The sequence below is a fragment of the Centrocercus urophasianus genome, unplaced genomic scaffold (genome assembly GCF_019232065.1).
Source record: "Centrocercus urophasianus isolate 14NV4802_14NV808 unplaced genomic scaffold, USGS_Curo_1.0 seq_41, whole genome shotgun sequence".
In the NCBI taxonomy this organism is placed as follows: domain Eukaryota; kingdom Metazoa; phylum Chordata; class Aves; order Galliformes; family Phasianidae; genus Centrocercus; species Centrocercus urophasianus.
The window spans coordinates 4,208,484-4,228,609 of NW_024884989.1; the positions used below are offsets into that span (position 1 = coordinate 4,208,484).

Sequence of the window (20,126 nt, forward strand, 5' to 3'; positions counted from 1 at the left end):
TTAAGCTGTGCTTCATGCAGTGTGGGAGTGATGAACATAAACCCTGCTTATTCTGACCGTGGAAGCTTTCTGAACTGCAGCAAACCTCACAGGATGAACCAGGCTGCTTCCCAGACAATGCACAGACTGCATGTTCCTGAAACATGAGAGAGGAGAACACCTTGCAGGATTACCCACAGTAAAAGTGACGCCGTGCAGGAAATACCAGCACCTGATACCTGGGTTCCTGGATTTAAGAAATAAAGGATGCTAAAGTTTCTGTCCAACGCAGCAGCTGATGCTTTTATCCCGGCGTTACCAGCTGCCAGTGCTGTGAGCTCTCACTGTGCAGGTTTGACAGTAAGATTCAGGCTGTGTTGCTGAGTCGGTCGCTGCCTCGTCCCCCAGGCACGTGGGGCTGTGCTGGCCTTTGCCCCCGTACTGTGGGGCTGGAAGCTTCCTCTGTTCAGTTCTGTGTGACAGAGCTGTCTCGTTTGGTTCTCTTGAGCAGAACTGTTCCTGCTGCCCTGGTCGGCTCAAGGACCTCGTTGGATGGCATTAATGCTCCTCACCTGGGGCTGCCTTGATCCGAGTTAGATGAAAACTTCACGCTTTCCATTACAAGCACTCTGTATTTCACAAGAGCACTGTGCCATCGGCTCTCATGTTTCTTGTTTTGGTAGGCATCTTAGAGGAAGCTTAATAATTTATAGGAGGTAAGCATCACAAGTATTGTTAATTGATGTGGTCACTGTAACACATCTATAAAACCATTAACTGGAGGAATCTTTTTTTCTCCCCCTTCCTCCCCAGTGTTGACGCTTGGAGATCCAGAACAAACCCAGGCCAGGTTCCTGGCTTCCTTACTCATGTTGTGCCAGTGCTTTTTCCACCCTCAGTAACACGGTTCAGTACCAGACTGACATCTGTCAGCACTGATTACCATTTGGAATCCATTTGCTCTTGTGCAATGATTAAAATAATGGAGAGTTATATCTTACAGTGACTGTGGCACGAGTGTCAGCGTTGCACTAATGCTGTGTATTCTCCTCTTTAATTGCCATTCAGGTGGAAACACACTGTGTGTTCACACTTAATGTCATCTCTCCCACGGTGCTGCTTCAGCCTCTTTTGTTTTTGCCCCACGCAGTTTTTTCTTTTCAGATTACAGCTGCCTTTCTGATTAGCACATGTACAGCCCTGCAGGTTTGTAGGGAAAATACTCTTATCTGAGAGCTGCCAGCGCTGCCATCCTTGCTGCAAAGTGAGTGCTCACTGCAAAAACAAGTGGGTTTTTTTCTCAATGTGATTGGAAACTGCTGGAGAGCCCTGTGTTGGGTTTGACAAGGTGTATTTAACCTCCTCGGCCATAGCCTATGGGTGAGCTGCTCCACCCAACCTGCCTCCGCAGTTCCAGCTGTGTGCTTCACTGCCTGCAGTGACTGACGTGAACCTGAACTTTCTCTCGTGGTGGTTTAATTTGAGTTTATCTTAATCTCCTCTAATCTGGCACTGAGAAGTGTTTGCTGTCAGAGGAATCCTCGAGGGAATGAGATGATGGCCTGGAGAGGTAGCAGGTTCTGCTCTGCTGCTTGTGCTGCTTCCGAGCATTGCTCTCACACAGCTCAGGGTAAGTGTGAGGTTGGGGCAGCAAACAGTGGGCAGAGCTCTTTTTGGAACTGGGATCTTTGTGCTCACCCCACTTGGGCTGGCGAGGCCTTTTGTGGAGGCATTTGTGAAGTCTTTGAAGCCTGCTGTGCAGCTCAACATCTGCATCTGCTTGGTGCTGTGGATGCGATGATGACAGCAAAGCGAGAGTCCATCCCACTTCTTTTGGAGAGCAAAGGAATCCTTGCAGAGTGCAGTTTGTTCCCAGTTGTGTTGCTAACGTAGCTCCTTTCCAGTTCAGCACGGGGTGGCTGCCTGTGGTCTGTACTGCTGGCAGTGCTTAAATGAAGGCTTGGAACAAAAGATCAAGGAGTAGGCACAGACTGATGTGTGTAGCATCACTGTCCAACCTGTATCTGCTATTGAGCATGGTAGGAAGGGTTCTTGGCTGGTGGCTCAACTGGTTCCTGCTGTGCTGTAAGATCAGGTTTGTTGCAGCCACTGCAGACTGGGGGGTGACACTGAGCTTTGTTTTTAGGTCTTCCCACTAGTGAATAGCACTGGTATGTGAGCTAGAAGGGGGCAGGAAGTGCAGCAGTTGGGGTTATCTGCATTTTGAAGAAGAGTAAAACAAAGGATGTTTGTTGTGTTCCCATGTAAAAATAAGGCCCTGCTAGGAGCACCACAAGGTTAGTGGTGTGTGTGTGTAGCTGGTGCTGCTGCTTCTGTCTAAACCTCATTTAAACACTGCCTTGAAGTTTTTTTTAGGCTCGCAAGAATAGAGGGCACTCGTCATGGTCAGCTAGGCTGTGATTTAGCAAAGTGGCAAATCTGCTTTAGAGACTGGGAAAAGGAAGAGCTTTTAATCACAAGTGACAACATGCAGTCTGTGATTGGAACCCAGGCCCTGAGCAATGGTGAAATCCCTCTGCTGACACCTGTGTGGCTGTAAGAAGCTGCTATTGCAGGGGCTTCTTGGTGCTCAGTTCCAGCAGTTGTTGAGATGTCTCACAGACCTATGGATTGTTTTCCTCCCACCCACATCAGCAACTTGTTTTTAGGAAGATGTACTCTTTTGTTTCCCTGCAGTTGTGCATGTTAGTGCTTTGTTAGGTGAGCTAGGAAGGGGCTGGTAACAAATCTCTCCATATTCAAAACCCGTGGCACTTTTGAAGGTGCTCCCAAGTCGTGCTCTGCCTGTGACTATCAAGGAGGAGCAGTGCTGACTCCTGCAGGGTGCTGTAGCTGTGACACTGCCATGACACCAAGGTTCTGGAACGTGGCCAGGGCAGGAGATGCAGGCACCAATGGACAACGTGTGCCACACCACCACATAATGACTGCGAGCTCCCATCTTTGTGCTCCCATCTCAGCCTCGCTTGTTGAGTGACCTGAAAGCTAGGAGGAACTCCATATTTGGGGCTGAAACATCATGTATGTGCTTTCCCTGAAGGACATAGATCTGGTAAGGATTCAGATGCAGGCTCCGTTTGAGGACTGCAGATGTCAGTTTCCTTAAAATTTCACCCAGGAAAGCAGTGTTTGCCATTCTCCCACGGCTTGAAAGTGCAGTTTTCAGAATGGGGAACTGTATGGCTGTCTGCAATAGAGACATCTGTCAGCACAACCCATGCAGGGGTGGGTTCTGAAAAACTGCCTTGTCTTATCTGAAGGTGTGAAGGTAGCAGTGAAGAGATGAGGTCAGTTTACAGCAGATGTATTGAGGCTGGCACACAGCTGTCTGCACCACCTCTGGGTGACAGAGCTGAACCCTCAGTTTGGGCACTGCTGGGCAGTAGGTGCTCTCTACACGAGGGGACCTCAGCTGAGGGCTTTTCCCTTGGGAACCTGCCTTGTCCCCAGCAGCCATGGCTTTAGGAGAACCACTATGTCAAAGAGCTGTGCTGCTTTCTCCTTGCCTTTTTTTGCTCCTTTCAGCATGCAGCCCTAATTACAGCCCTGGTAGCTTAGGGTTGGAGCTGCTGTCCTGTCCCAAAGCCGCCTGGCTTTGCCTTTCTCAAATCTGATTGCAGCTTCACCTTGCACAGCAAAATGGCTGGCCGGGCTCCTCGGGCTCTGAGCATCACTGCCAGTGGGCTGTGGTTAGGCTGCAGCTTTGCCTGCCCCGATCTGCACCTGGTGGCTTTGTGTGCTCTCTCCTGGAGCTTCCACATGTTGGATCTGGAGAGACACATGGCTGCTCCATCCATCCCTGCTGAAGTGCTGGAGATGGGCCTCCCTCGAGCTTCGAGCTGAGGAATGTAGGTCAGAGTTAAGTATGTAGAATGAAAAAGAGACTTCATTGTAAGGCAGCGTTTCACCTAGATAATCCAGTGAGATCCTCACGCTGATGGGAATCCTGTTCTTACATATACACTGTTCTATATGACTCATTAAGCAAACCTAATTAAGCAGCAGCATCAGCCCTGCTAAATGGCCGTGGCACGCGGTCCTGAAGGCTGCAGGTCAGGCACCCTGACTGTGTGCCCTCTGTCCAAATCTGTGTTGGCAGTGCCTGAGGCCATGGGTTGAAGGAGTGGAGGTGTGAGTTAAACACCTGATAACGGAATGCTGCATGCGTGGCAGTGTGAGCCCAGCATGGAGCTGCAGGGAATAAGATATGACTCAGGACAGGTGAATTGAATAGTGCTGCGTGTTGGAGGCGATGCTTTCTGTATGCTGGGTGCAGCTGCTGGAGGTACATGATGTGCCACGTACACTGTGTACCAACACAATCCTGACGCAGGTAAGGAATGCCTGTCAGCAGCAGTTGTAGGGCTGGCTGTGTGTCATGCAGATGCTCACGCCTGAAGGCCTCTCGCTGTGGCTTTCTGCTGCATCAGGTGCTTTTCATTTTAAGTTTCTACCAAGAACAAAGCATGTCATTCCATATGCAAGGCAAAAAAAAAAATCCTTTTTACTGCCTTCTCTGTGTATGCTTGGCACGCTTCTTAATCTTGACAGTGTCTTGAGTTTTCTATGCAGAGTGTTTACCTGCAGGTGAAATGCTTTGTTCTGACTTCTTGTTTGCTGTGTAATGATGGACAGGTTCCTTCCTGGCTTCCATGTTCCATCCCAGAGCCAGCTGACCCTGAGGGGCTGATGGAGCTGCATGCGTGTGTATGTGCAGGCTGCAGAGCTGGGCGATGGCTCTGGGGAAAGGCACTGTTGTGAGCATGGAGCATCCTGCTCGAGGCTGGGCTGACTTGGTCTGGGCTGTTGCACGTCCTCGTAGGGATCATGCCACATCTGACCGCTATACAGTGGTAGTCAATGAGCAGGGGCAGCTTTGAGGGAGTACACAGCTTCTATTTCTCACTAGGAATGACGGCCCCTATACAGCTGCCTAAGGCTCAGCTACCTTCGTGCCACGTGGCTCTTGGGTGCCCTGCAGTCTGCAGCCAGCTTTACCCATCTTTGCAGGGCTCCCAGGGCTGCTCCCCCCATGGCCTTCAGGCAGAGGTTGTCCAACCTGGGCTTTGAGAGGAGGAGGGAGCAGAGCACCTCTCCAGCCGTCACAGCACAGCTTTCTCAATCATCTCGAGGGTGTTTTGCTGTACTGTTTGCAAACTCCAGCTGCATTTATGGCTCAATGTTTCATTGGAGTTGTGATGGGCTGGAAGCCCTCTGTGATAACCGAAGTCATTAAAGCAAGGAGCACATCACATGTACAGCCCATAACAGGCTGGTGCTAAAGCAAAATGCTGCCTTTCTCCCTGCATGTGTTCACGGCGATATATCCTCATAAAAAAGTCACTGTAGGAAGTAGACATGGAGTGAATTACAGTTCCAGGAAATATGGGGCTCCCTGTCAAGGATAACGGACTTGGTTTAAGAAGGTAAAATGTATTTTGCAGACGGTGGCCATTGATTATTTGTTCTCCAGACTGTTATTATTGGGTGTGTAGATGTGAAAGCATCCAGATGTACAGAGCATCCTCTTGGAGCCCTGCCAGGATGGGGATCAGTGCCTTTGGAGCTGACGAGCTCCATCATTCCTCTTCAGCACTTTTCCCTCCCGGTGACGACATCCCCAAGAGGCTGTTAGCACAGGTATGGAGCTCTGTGTCTGTGCTGGGAGTCGGTGCTGTTCTGCTCTGAAAGGCAAATGCTTTTCTTGTTAAAGAAAGGGGAAAAAAAACATAACCTCTCTATGTGTTTGGAGGCAGATCTGCTGACTTCAGGCAAGCAGGCTTTTACTGCCTATTGCTCATGCTGTCTGGAGTGTTCCTATAAGCTCACCCTCAGCAGAGCTGCTCACAGCTGGCGAGCTGCACCTGAGAGAGGCTCCAGAATTGGTGACTGTGCTTAAATTGAACCCTTTTGGCTTGTCCCAAACCTCAGCCTGAGCAATGAGCTGAAGGAGGGCTGGGAAGGATGGAGGGGGACAGATGCACTTTAAGTGCACAGTATTTGTCAGAGCTGTTGAGTCAAATGTGATGCATTCCGATGCTATCTGAGCATCCTTCCTAACGAGCTCTGCACTGAGACATCTTACAGGTGCTTCCAGGTGGTGTTACCTGCTATGTGCTGTCTTTGGCATTTGTGGGAGGATAATTACGTGCTGAGTTCTGTTAACAGTCAGCCCCCCCTTGCTCTTGCCTCTAAGATCTGTTAGCGAAGGGGCAGTGGAATGCTTTTAGCACAGATCCCAATGCAGGGGCAGAGGCATGCTTCTTAGGGATGTTCTTAGAGAACAGGAGGTCTTCTGCTTGGCCCAGAGGTGCCTGATGACCCTGGGAGACTGTGGGGCCCTTCTGGACCCTGAGCTGGATCTGAACACCTTGGTCCTGCAATCTGCTTATTGTTGCCCATGTTCTGCATCCAGAGGACACCAGGCTGACGAGGACTATTGCAGGCATAAAAGATTTTACCCTTAAAGCCCATATACAGGGGGGCACTAAACTCACCTTCAGCATGTTTAGAATAGAAATTCAGTGGACTTTAGTAGGGAAAAATAATAATCAGGACATCTGGCTTCTGTGTCACATCCAGCATTGGCTCTGTGACTGCAGAGCCACACAGTGGGGCTTTCTGCTTGCTCAGCTGAGCGATGGGGCAAGCAAAGATCTCCAGGTTTGTCATCTTCAATTATCATTGCATCAAATGTGGCTCCAGGAGTGTGAAGTCAGGCTCTGGAAGGCTCTCTCAGCCCTGTCTCTGTTACGTCATTGCTGTCACCAATCCCTGGGGGTTTTCTCAGTTAATGAAGGGAACAGGAGGTTGTTTGGTGCCGTGTTGCAGGGTGCACTAACAGTGAGTTCAGCTCTGGTTGGAGATGTTTGTATCTCCCCCGGCCATTCTGCAAGTGCTGGATTCCCTTCTTGTCTAAAAAGCTGTGGAACAGCACGGCAGTGGCAGGAACTCCATTGTGAAATCAGAGCTCTCAGAGCCCTCAGATGGATTCCGTAGGATCCATGCCTTTTTTGTAACAGCCAATACAGCACTTCTGTAAGGGAGGCATAATTGGAACTCCATCAGTGAATAGAAAATGCAGCTGAGGGGTTTTTGGTGGGTTTTTGTTTTTTTTTTTTTTGGGCAATGATGCAATGGTGCTGCATTGTCCCAGCAGCATTCACACACTCATCTGCAGTGTGAGCCAGGGGAGTGGCTTTGCTGTTTGTCAGGGATGAATGCTGCACGGGGTGTCCATGCTGGCACTGAATTCAGGATGGGCTCTCTGTAGCATTCCAGACTTTGCATGAGCTGGTTGTAAAGGGTTTGAATTTTTTTTTTTTTTTTTTTTTTTTTTTTTTTTTGAATGATACCTGACTTTACAGTGGATGCATCTGGCTCAAAAGGCATTGTTAGATAACGGAAAGCCATTGCAGAGCACTCGCTGTGGCACGCAGCCAGTGCTGGCTGTTGCTCCCCCTGAATCACCGCTTGCCTTTGCTCTGTGCTGGAGCACTGGGGGTGAGATGAGCCACGTGTGCCTGTCTGGAGGTGTGCTTCCATTGCAGGGCAGGAGAAATGGCTCAGCTCTGTGTGCTCGCTGCCCAGGGCTGCTCGGGAGCGTGCCATGACACAGCACTGCTGTGCTTTCAGCTCGAGCTATTTATACATGGGTTTTCTGCGTGACTTTTTCTGCTCCAGGAGGCTGTTTACTCCACAAAATAACCCCACTTCAGTTCAGTTGAATTGCCAGGATTCCTTACCAACTGGATGAGAGTTTCAGCTTATGGCAGTGCGTAGCTGTGTGTCCAAACGCTACTGAATAAGAAGGAATCTGAGCATTAGTGCATGTCTGGCATCAGTCCCCTAATGCTGCTGAAGCCACTTGTGTGTGCAAAGACTGTAGGCCCAGCTATTAATATTTTGGTTTTTGAGCCAGTCCAAAACTGTGAGGAGGAAAGAGTGGCAATGCACATGAAGCACGTGTTGGGGGCTGTTGGTCTGGCAGCATTGCTGCTGCTCAGGCTTGTAAAACACGAGTCTGTGAATCACGTTAAGGCACCTTAACCTGCTCAGAGCTGTTTGCAGGTCATGCCGTCTCAGAATAATTGTGAACAATTAGAAGCTAATTTAAATGGCTGGTTTGTATTCACAGCAGTGATGTATGAGCTAACCAGCTGGAAAGGAGGCACAGTGATTTGCTGCTCGATGTCTCTTGTCTCCCTCTTGTTCCCTGGCACCTTTTGCAAGGCATTAGCATTGGGCCAGCATTCAGCTCCCCGTGTGCATTGCTGAGTGCCCCACATGCTCCCAGTGGTCAGTGACTGATTCCTAGAGCACGGGTGCAGCCCAGCAACAAAAAACCTGTTGCATGGTAACCACCATCTCCATCGTGAGGCAACGATTGGAAGAATCCTTTTGCTTCAGGTAAATCAGAGAGCTGCTAGGCACACTGCTAGGCTCCTCCACACAGGGAGGAGCACAGCTTCATCAGTATGGCTGCTGGGTTCCCAGAAATCAGGCTGCTGGCTGCAGCGTGCTCCTCAGTGTCAGGGAGTGCCCAGAGCAGCTTCTCCTTTGGGGTTGCTCTTCCAGCAAGCAAGTACATCTTGTTCATCAGACCCACTTATAGAGTCTAACTCTGGAGATCCTGCCATAAAGACCAGCACAGCACAGCCTCTGTTTGCAGGCACTTTCTGAGGTTCCCGTTGCTGAACCAGGCATGGCTCAGCAGGGTCAGCATGTCCATACAAGGCAGTGCTGCCCCATTGAAGGGCACTGCAGCTCCAGCCTGCTTCACATGAGGCTCTGGGGGAGGGACGAGCCCATTTGCAAGTGGTGTTGGCTGCTCTATAGGCAAAATGCTGCCTGCTTCCAGCCAGCATCTCCTGTGCTCTGAGCTGCAGTCTCGTGTGGGTTTTTTCAGGTAACAGTGCCATCTGGTGCTGGATCTCTGCTCTTTATCAAGCTTTTCTCAGATTCCTAGGCAGAGGTAGTAGGAGAAGGGCTGCTTTTAATCAGCCATCTTACTGTGAGGCAGCAGGTGGCGGCTGTGTAGCATTGCTCCGGGGGGAGCAGGTTGGAGGGCTGCCTGTGCTGTGTGTTAGGGTCAGCTGCCCAGAGGCTGCGAGGGAAGCAGGGCTGTCAGTGCAGGGTGCCTTCCGTATCTTTGTGCTAAGCAGCATTATTGTGCTGTTCCTGGGTTCTCTTTCACGTCCGTTGTATGTCAAGCTTTTTGTTCTGGCTGCTCTACCCCTCCTTCAGCTCCCACAGGTGGGTTTCCCATGGCCTCATCCCTTCTATGATGACTGATGGTGCTAAGCTTCTGCAGGCAGGACAGAGGTGTGGGGATGACAAGCTGAAGGCACTGCTGCCCGTTCCAAAGCGATTTTCTTTCCAAGCGAAGCAGAGGAGCAGTGGCTCTGTGCAGCTCAGGTCAGTGCCCCCCTGCTGCCCTGTCCTCCCAGCCACTTCTGCCAGTGCCATGCTCCCTCTGCTGGGAAATGCTTTCAGCCTTCCTCCTGTCCCATCCAACAGCAGCCTGATAACCTTCTTGCCTTCCCATCTTCCTTCCTTTAGTTATTGCCCTGTTCTCAGCCTTCCTTTTTGGATCCGTGGGCTCATCAGACCAGGGAATGTCTTGCAGTGATTTCCAAAATGTCACGTACGTTTGCAGAGCTACAGAAATGATCTGTTACTGGTACAGTAAATAGCATTTGACATTCTAGGATGAGGGAAATCCAAGTAAAAGATTAATTTTTGCTGAGATTTATTATGAAGCCAGATTCCTCTGCTCTGAGCACTGTGTTTACCCATGTTATAATTAAACTGAACTTTTGCTGCATCTAATGAATTACTTATATATATGTATATGGTTTTTTTTGTTTTGTTTTTTTTTTTTTTAAGCCAAATTCATTTTGGGAAATGAAAGCAGAGCCTCTCAGGGAAAAGGAAAGCAGGGCCCCTTGGTGTCCTGCTGCCACAGGACCTGGAGGTGTTTGTTGGGAGTGAGAATGCACTGCTGTAAGCAAAGGGCTTGCAGCATGGGGCTGAGGCTGCTGCTGGCAGTCGGATCCTTATGGGCAAGCTGTAGGTGCTGCCTTCTACTGATTTGAACACATGTGCTGGCTGCACAGTAAGATTAAACCCAAAGTTTGCTTTGGTGCTGCTTAGGGTAGGGTGGGCAGTGCATCCCACATCGTGCTGAGTGCCGGAGGGTTGGCACGTGCGTGGTGTCATGAGCTGGAGTTGTAACGTCAGCAGTCTCAGGTAGTGCTGGAGCACTATTGATGCCATCTTAGCTTCTGTGAAGTCCTTTAAAGCGTTTCTTTCAGACTAAGGGAGAATTTCAGCAACTGTCGCTCTGTCCTTCTGCCCCTGGAGTTGTTTGTCACCCTGACCTCGTGCAGAGCAGTGTTTGCACGGCCCCGGACAGCCTCACCAACACACTGCTGTGCCGAGCGTAGGAAATGCAGGTCCTGTTTGCTGTCCTTCCCTGTCTGAGCAGCCCAGAGGAGAACTGTGTGTTCTGAATGGCACGCTCATGACTGCTGGCAGTTAACTCATTGCAGGCCATGCTGAATTTTGTTAATCTCAGTACAATTTCTAACTGAATGTTTTCTGTCCTCTCTGATCATCTGCCTGGCAGGGCCACGAGCTGCACACGCTCCTGGCTGGTGTTTGGCAGGGCAGAACTTTGCCAGTCAGCGCTGTTTTGCTCTTGCTGCCGTTCAGTCTCATCCCACAAGGGTTGTTGTCAAACCCTCTGCTTTCTATTTCCTAACTCTTCTGCTCTTTGAGGGCACGCAGCTTTGGTCCTTGGAAGCTAGAATTTCCAGTGGTCTTTGTTGTACCTCCTTCTCTTTTCCTTCCTTCCTTCCTTCCTTCCCCAGAACAGCTCCTGCCTGGGAGCCTGCAGCTGCTTCAAGTCAGAGTGAACCAAGGCTCATCTTCTGCAGGATCCTCCTCCTGCTTCTTTCTTCTCCTGCTTTCTAGACAGCTCCTGTGCAGCACGATATGATCAGTGTAATAGAAATGTCTTTCAAGAGAGGTGAGCTCTGCATGCAGAGCATGTTTTTCTAAGAGTTGTTTGGTGCCGCCAGTAGTTCTGATGCTGAAATTCTTTTTGAAACATCTCAGCTTCAGAGGTTTGGGATCTTTGAAATTCTGAACCTTTGTCACCCAATTCTGTGCTGCGTTTGGACAGCTGGCTTGCTATTCTGGATGCCTCATTTGGGTTTGAGCAAACAGCTTGTGTTGATTGCCGTGCTGCTGTTGTAGCTGAAGAGAATTTGGGTGTGCAGTCAGAGTTTAAAATAAAAATTAAGGGCTGAAAACAACAGGGACGTGTTCCATGTATAACACCTCAGCCTAGCTAACGAGGAGACCTCTGGGCAATTGTGGATCTGCAAGATGTTTTTTTTTCTATTGCCTTTCTTCTGCTGAAAGAGCTGACTGTCCCTATCAGAGGACAGGCTTTATAAAATTGCAAGTAATGCTTTCTGTATCTTTATTTGCAAATTCAGCAGGAGTGTGTGGAATGGCTTAAGTGAGAACAGTTGCACAAGGGTGAGGAGAGTGCTGGGAATGCAAGATGGAGAAGGAGCCAAGAAGGAGCTGCAGGTCTGTGCTGGTCAGGGCCTGGAAACCAGGCTGCTGTTGCTGTGCTGCTCCCCAGCTCTGCTTTGCTCACGTGGAAGCACTTCCATGCTGCACAGAGTCCGTGTGACTGCTGGTGGGTCACTGCTGGGGAGCTCATCCATCACATAGCAGCACAGCCCGCTGCAGAGGCTTCACATCCAGCAGTTGTGCATTCATGTCTGTTAGGTATAAGCAGTTACCAAAGGGAAGGGTGGGTGTCTGCTGCTTTTTCTCCTTTGTGCTTGTGTTTATTCCCAGAGTTCTTGTTGTAGGGGATTAAACCTGTGTCTGGCATAGGGACTACGTTGGAGATAGGGGCTGTGGGATCACACCAGCACCTTTCCCAGGTTTGATTTTTCACTGGGCAAACATTGCAGCTGTCAGAGACAGCAGTTGACACACTGTGAACTCGGTTTAACTTGCTGTTGGCAAGAGCTGTGCTGGATCGGGTGTCATCCTCACAGCCACCCTGAGCTGGGCAGTGCTGGGAGCTGAGCAGAAATACAGAAGTTGCACTGCCATGGCTCACCCACATGGAACGTGTGCTCCCAAATCCTTGTGCCTCTGCATATTGAAGGCACTGACCTGTGACATGGTCTGCACTGAGCCAGAGTGGATTGCAGTGGTGAGAGGTCCTGGCCATCCTGCCCACGCTGTGCTTTGGAGTAGCCCAGCACGGCTCGTCTGCATGGTGCATGGAGAAGTGAAGTCCTCTGAGCGTGGTAAGGAGCCCCTGAGCTGCGTGCTGGTGTGTGTGGGAGCAGCAGGCAGTGACTGTGGGAAAGGTGTGCTGATTGCTGATGTAAGAAATCATTGGGCTGAGCAAAAGCTACTGGGGCTTAATGATGTAATGCGCTTTCCTATCTCCCAGTTTCAGGGGACATCAGCTGCCCAGCTTCCCATCAAGTGAGAGTACTCATCTGAGAGTGGGAACATGATGATGTTGGTCCTTGTTCCCTAAGCAGAAACCCAGATGCCCTGTAGCACCCTCATGCAGTACAGAGTATGGCCAGAGCTGGTGGAGCAGCCCAGGTGTTCCTGCTTTGGTGGTGTGCCCCTGAGCGTGGGCACTGCTTCAGTGCTGAGTACTGGAAAGCAGCACTGAGTACAGGGCAGCAATTGAGTGCCACAACCATTGTGCCTCTTGGAGCTGCTCGACTGTAGTGGTGCTTAACCCATGGACCTGGTGTGTGTGTGCTGGCTGTGCCTTTCTGCCTGGGTGAAACGTGTTGTTATGAGCATCGTTGGCTTTTTGAATGTAGGTAGAGTGGGTTAAAAAAGATGAGAGGGCAACACAAGCAGAACATGCCTGGAATGTGAGGTGTTGGGGGTTGCTGAGCTCAGCTCGGTGTGCTGGTGAGTTCATCTCTGGGGAGCTGAGAGTTCTTGTTCCTGGGGCTATTGGCAAAGCACTTGGCTGGAGCAGAAAACTTGAGCCATGTTAATACTGACTTTCATGGAGGCAAATATAGCAGCTGGGCTGCAAGTCCCTAATTTGAAAGAGTATCCAGTGCTGAGCTCCCTGGCTGCTGAGTGAGAGGCCGACCTCCCAAGGATGATGATCACACCATAGGGATTACATAGGAGAGGAAGAGTGACTGCACTGTTGTGTGTTCAGGAACAGCCACTCTAGCGTGCTCTGGTTGGGTTTTGTGCTTGTAATGGTCTTTGCATGATACCAGACCTGCAAAGTATGTATTTTTGGGCTGGTGTTCTGCCTACTCCTTGGCTTGCTTATCCTAGCAACTGAGGCAGGTGGGTCTGGTGCACAGAGCTGAAAATAGTCATGCTGCCTTTGCAAACAGAGCCATCAGAGAGCAGGTTAAGTGCAGTCCCCTGCAGAGAAAGCTTGATGCTTTGCTTTTGGAAGAAACTGCGTGGTTATATCCTTCAGGTGTGGATGACTGGGAAGGGAATGCTTGAACAGCTTCCCTGATTTACCTGGGATGCCTAATGTACAAATATTGCCCGTGCCAGGCAGCGTCAGCGTGGGTAATTCAAGTGTTGTTCAATACAGAACAAAGCGGAACGGCTCAGTGGTGGGTGATGAGTTGGTTTAATCTGGCATTGCCCTAATGCGTGTTGAAATGAAGCTGTCATTACACACTAAGCTTTGCATTAAGAGAACTCTTCAGTTAAAACCCCCAAACTGCTGCTCACAGGTGTGCAGTTACTGGAACGCGACTATTGCTGTGACTGTGGTTCTGGATGTTAAGGGCTCTCTGTACAGTACTTCAACACATAATTTTAGAAAGCATTATAAAAATGGATGTCTGTCTATGCTCTGGTGGGCTGTGGGAGGGTATGAACGCTTCCCCAGGCTGGAAGTGGGCTGTAGGAGGCTTCAGATTTCCCTCCCCGCTGCAGCTGAGACTCAGGAGCTGCCCTAAAAGCCTCACTGGCTGCCTTGCTTCCTGCCTTACCGAAACATGCCATCAAGAAGGCAATAAATGCTCAGGTGCTTTGCTTTGATTCCGGATCCTGCCCTCAGATTATGGATTTATGTCTTAATTTTGCAGATCAGGCTGTAAGCCAGGGTGTGGGCTAGGATGAGATGCTGACAAAGCACAGTGGGTTTGGGGCCGGGTTCAACCAGCGAAGTGATGCCTGTAGCAGGAGCAGAGGGGTGAATGCTAGAAGTGAGATGTGAGGGAGGCTCTGTCCCTGATACACAGCTCATGTGGTGCTTCCTGAAATGCATGGTATGTGGTTAATGTGTTTGCAGAGCTCACATTGATGCAAATATGCTCCTGAGCACTGAAATGCAGATGAGAAGTGGCCCTGTTCTGCAGGGGGAAATCTTAACCAAGCAGCCTTGTGTCCTCCCCATTAGTATGCTGAGAGCATTATCCTTCATACAGCATTTTTGTCATGCATTAGATGGGAATTGGGTTTTGCTGTTTTAAGCCTATTAATAACACTTAATGAAGCAGCCTGCAAGTAGACTTCAGATGAGTGAAGCAGCTTGCTGAAGGGTCACTGCTGGAAGGACACGGGCAGTTTAACTGGCCAGGAATTGTTGGGTTCATCCAGTGATATCTCCTCTACCAGCAATGTGTGGGAGTGCTGGAAGCCTCTTCAGTGCAGAGGGATGAGAAGCTGTGCATTTGTTTGCTGTGTTAAGTGCCAACACTCAGTCCAGTCTCTCTCTTTTTTTCTTCCCCTTTAGCTGAAGCTTGAAGATCGCTCTGTGGTCCCTCGAGACGTGGTCAGACATATGAGCTCCAGTGTAAGTGCTCTTTTCCGTGTCCCTTTTTGTTCATAACACTGCTGCATGGATTTCTCAGACTTGCCAAATTGCCTGAATGGAGCTGAACAGTACTGATTTGAGTATGTTCTATTTTTAGTGTGTCTAATAGAACTAGCAGCATCCCTTGAAAATGAGATGCTGATCAGGCTGCCTCACTGCTGTTGTGTATCTGCAAAGGTCTCCTGAGCACAGGCAGCCTGGCAGTGTCAGCTCATGAGACAAACCTGCCACCCAGGTGTCCTTTCAGTTTCAAGTCAAGCTGCTTTGAGATGAGGGGAGTGCAGACCTGCAGCAAACCCCAGCATTGCTGAAGCAAGACACACACCGAAGCATCTGACACAGCTAGGTTGGCAGAAAACAAGCTGGCTTTTAATGGTCAGCTTGTGATTGTTACCTTTCTGCTTTACTATTTAAGTCCTAGTCATTCTGTGCTAGCTTTACAGTATTTGTGCACATCTGAGGACGTGTAGATTTGTCTTCTTGTAGGACATACTGGGAGCACTGTCCCAGTGTTGATCATCTGATGAGATGGGATCCCTCAGGAGCTTAGCTGGGCTGACAGCTTGGTGCTGCTGCTCACAGCTAACCTATAGCCCTGAGCCATATGGGCTGCCAGGTGGGTGCTTGCATCTTCTCTTGACTTGCTCCCAGCAGTGGGGCTGCCCATGTGGTGCTGAAACAGGCACTGGTTGCTGTGGTGGCACCACATGGCGAGCTGCATGCATGGAAAAGGCCATCCTCTGATCTGGCTGAGTGTTTGAAATAAAGCCTCTTTTATCCATTGAGGAAAAAAAGTCAACCCAGTCCTTTTGCACAGAATGTTCCAAAGACAAGAAAAAGGAAGAAAAAACAACTTGAAGGGTAACTTGAAAAATGCTGAAATAAAGCATTTCCTTAAGAAATCAAGTTCTTGTTTGAAGTGGAAATTTGGATTCAACATCTCTTAGTAAAACTAGCCCTATTTCAATCTAAAACAAGGAACTGCTGGCAAATGGAAATATCAGCAGCTCACAGTGCTGTACCTGGCACAGCTGGACACTGCTCTGTATCTTCTTGCTCAAAGCAGGATGTTTTCTGTATCCTTTCTCTCAATTGCCTGTTTCTAATGCTTTTTACCATCCTGAAAGCTTAAAGTCACTTTGAGCTCTTCTCTTCTTGGCAAATGTGGATACGCTGCTTTTGTTTGCAATTTCCATACTCATTGGAGCACAAATGGGCTTCTCCAGCTTGCTGCACATATGTTGGTAGGTACACTGGTGTGTTCCAGCAGGTGTTCTGCACGCTCTTATTTTCAGTTTGCATGTTTGGACGTTGGCTTTTACTTGACTATTTGTGCTAGTGGCTGATAATGTCATTTTTTCAATAGGATGGTGGGTAAATAACTCATATTCCTCCCCTCAAAAACGTGCTGTATCTGAGGAAGACCTGAGCTTCGCCTTAATCTCAAGTATATTTTAAATATCAGTGGTAAATAAAGCAATGAACCCCTTCTGTCCCAAAGAAAAACATTAGATGTAGTGCAGAAGATCACTACCACGTTTACAATAGGAGAGCTGTGGCTGTCAGCCTGCCCCACACCACTCGGCCTGGCAAGTGCACAATGAGGAACTTGCTCTGTATGCACTGCACTCCCAGGGCTTGTTTGTAACCTTGGGTGGGAAGGACTCGAAATCCTCTGTTCCTCAAGAGAGGAGCTGACTCAAATTCAGTGCTTCTCGTCTAGCGCTGAGCGCGAGGAAGGAATGCCTAATGCATGAAATGAGGTCATTTTCTCTGAATGCGGTTGGGCCCCCGTGAACCTAATCCAGATGGATGCAGAATGGTGTCAGACTCCGTTTTTCCAGGTGGTGCTTGGGGGAAAAGATCAGAAATAGGGCTGCAATCTGTCAGGCACCCAGATTTGTTGCTCTGGAGGGTGCTGGGTGCCGCTGCCCCTTTAAATCGAGCAGTGGTAGGTGGAGATCTCCTTGTTAGAAGGGAGTATGGAGGGAATGAGTTGGATGGGAGGTATGTGGTGCGGGGGCCTTGGAGCTTGCTGAGCTGCTGTGCTCTCAGATAGGAAACTGATGGGTCAGGGGATGAAACTCTTTTTGCTTTGGGACCGCATTGCTGAGCACTGCTGCAGCCTCGCTGTGATTCAGCAGAACTTCCCTGCCCGCAGCACTGCCTCTGTGGTGCAGGGCAATGCTTCATGTGACAGCGAGGTAAATAAACCCAGAGCAGCAGTTCAGCAGCAGGTGAGAGAGGAGAGCCAGCATCCTGTGCTCCTGTCACTTCTCAGGCCGCTCGCAGCGTTGATCTCTGCTTTCTAAACCCTTGCATGTAAGTCTGTGTTCTCACTCGAGAACTCAGCAACTGGAAGGGGACACGAGCTGAACTCAACCCTCTGCTCCTTCCCATGATCAGGTGGCACCCAGCAGTCTCAGATGGGCTCTGGGATGTGACAGCATTGGTTGCGTTTGTTTGGTGCTGATGGCAGGAGGGTCTCTGCCATGGGAAGCCTGATGCTTTGTTTCAGCTGATTCAGGTGGGGTGAGAGACTTGAATCCCAGAACAGCAGCAACGTGAGGGTTTTCTGTTTCTCTGGCTGCTGGCTAAGCAGTCTATAGCACAGACTTAACAAACCCTAAACAGCAAAATGTGAGCAGAGGATGGATGGGCTGTACTTAAGTAGCAGAAGCTGGAGTCAGGATGAGGGTTCTACTTTGGCAGGTGCCACTTGTGAGCGGGCCTCGCTCATCCCGTGGCCAGAACCTTGCTGGCAGCAGCTGCCTGCCCCAGGTGTGGTTCTGGCACAGCCTGTTTGTGTCTCTGCAGAGGTGTCAGTGGGCAGCAGGGCTCTGCAGGGCTCCTCCTGGCACCATGCAGGCTGCTGGCTGTGCCAGGTTTAGTGCAGCCATGGGCTGTAGCTGAGAGAGTTGGGAAGCAAAGGAAACCTCTCTTGAAGTGGCAGTAATCTGTAGATCAGTTGGAAGGGATGAAGCCCTGCTGCCCTGGGCTGTGCCAGCCTGGCTCCCCCAGCCCTGCTGATACACTGGCACAGCTCTGCGAGGATGTGGCACGAGGACGTTGCTGTCTTCATTGCCTTGAGAGCTGTACCTGCAGGACGCAGGCTGCTGTAATTCCAGGAAGAGGATTGCAGCCAACCTGTGCTGAACAGTCTGCCCAGGTGCCATTCTGGGCTGTGGGACATCTGGGCTCCCAACAGGAGGTGGGATGAGCTGAGCGCCACAAACTCGTGGCCTTCCAAAGGGGCCACCCAGGGCTCTGGGTGAAAGCCTTGAATAAATATTTGATGTAGCCAATAGAACAACATGCTTATAAGTGGACCGAGCAAACAAATCCGCCTCTCACCAAGTGTAAGCACTCCCAGCATTGTGCTCAAGTCCTGCTGGAGCAGTGACCTTCATGTTTGAGATAAGGACAGCCTTGAAGTTGCTGATAGCAGGGCATTTGTCACACTGTCCCTCAGTCCACTTTTATGGTGGACTGTGGGCTTTAATAAATAAAAGTATGGATTGTCCCAGCTGTCAAGGGCCAGGGCAGCTGCTGTGACTGACAGTGTTTGGGTTAGCAGCCTGTCCTCGCAGGCTTCTGCCATATGTGTAAGCAGTGTACGTATTGCCAAACTATCCCCAGAAGGCTCCTGACAGCATGTGGTACTTTCTTTGGGACAAAAAGGATTAAAACTTTGCTAAAAAGTGACAGAGGCAATGACAACCACCGCGTAATTGAATCAACTGTAAGTTATCTGATGTGAAACCTTGACATCTGAAAAGTGCCAGATCTTTTTAGTATGGCAGCAGGTGAAGCCCATTTATAACATGCTGCACAATCAGGCTTTACATAAGAAGTCACAGATTGTGCACAGAGCACATGCATTTGTGTGCAAGGCCTCCTCTAGGTTCTAAACCTTTCTCTTTGTGTTTCCAGGACAGCCAGTGTGGGACTGTAATTGATGTCAACATAGAGTGTGCTGTGAAGCTGGTAGGAACCAACTGCATCCTGTACCCTGTCAACAGCAAAGACCTGCAACATATCTGGGTGAGAACGCAGCCAAAACAAAGTGGAGCCAGGGTTTTGGTGATGGGAAGAATGCTGCTGTGTTCCAAGTAACTTGTGCTAAGGAGGCATCTGTGCAAGATGCATCTGCAACTTGGTTTTATTTTAAAGCATCCTCCCTGGGAGAAGGTGGAGCATCTCTTCTTCTGCCCATCTGTTCTGTGTTTCTGAGCACGTTGCTGGGATCGAGCTGACTTGGAAGGTGGGGTTGTCTCTAAATTGTGAGAGCTTCTGTATTGAGATTGTCAGGTGACAACACAACCAGAGCCCCTCAGCACTGGCTCAGCAGTATTGTTAGTGCTGAAGCAGTGAGAATGCTAAGGGGAGTCGGGCAGCTTTCTGTTGAACTGAAACATTCCTGGTTCTCCCATTTGTGCGGGTGGGGGATTTTTGGATGCTGAGTGGTATAAGGTTTTATCGACTACAGAAATTCAGGGCTGTTTAAATGGAGAATCTGTACTGTGCTCTGACTCTTCAGTGTGCCTTAATTCAAGCTTACAGCAAGGTCTGCAGCTGCTGCCTGAAATCCCCCCCGAGGTCGCTTTCCGGTCTGTGTTACGTGAGGATTTACTCACTGGTTCAAAATACAAGGGCTGATGTTTATAAAGCTGGTTTCCCGTTTTCTTCACAGCCCTTCATGTATGGTGACTACATAGCCTATGACTGCTGGCTGGGCAAGGTGTATGATCTGAAGAACCAAGTCATCCTTAAGCTTTCCAATGGAGCCAGGTACTTCCTTCTGTTGAATGCCCCCTAGCTTTCATGATCCTGATCTGTTTTAGGAGAGCTACACAGGCTGAGCTTCTCATTCATGTGCTCCTGTTAAGTCATCTGCTTGCTTTATCCTTGGATATAGAGTACAAACACATCTTTATCTGAAAACGTCACTGATTGCCCTCTGGAAACGTGTTATCTGAAGGATGTTATTTTTGTCAGTCCCAGCAGATCAGCCCTCCAGAACTGAAATATGTTGGTTTTTAAAACTGCGCTTCTGCCGTGGAAAAAATGGTTGTTTTGACATATCACGAATTCCAGACTGCTCAGTAGGAGAGTGTGCTGCCTCTGACAGGCAGGGAGGGAGGATTCATACCTTAAAGCATCTGCAGGAACGTGGAAGCTCGCAGGCTGGTGCTTCCTATTAATGATGAAAAAGCAGCCCAAGATTGAACTTCAGTCGTTATGGTCAGCTCTG

The 20,126-nt window shown here is 49.6% G+C and overlaps 1 protein-coding gene across 1 annotated transcript in view; it reads left to right on the forward strand.

Moving 5' to 3' along the window:
• Positions 1-20,126, forward strand: part of UBE2O (ubiquitin conjugating enzyme E2 O) — a 49,747-nt gene that overhangs the window by 8,036 nt on the left and 21,585 nt on the right. The window contains exons 2-4 of the mRNA XM_042833210.1: positions 14,792-14,851; positions 18,806-18,916; positions 19,566-19,663. Of these exons, the coding sequence (XP_042689144.1) occupies positions 14,792-14,851; positions 18,806-18,916; positions 19,566-19,663 (269 nt within the window). The remainder of the gene's footprint in view (positions 1-14,791; positions 14,852-18,805; positions 18,917-19,565; positions 19,664-20,126) is intronic.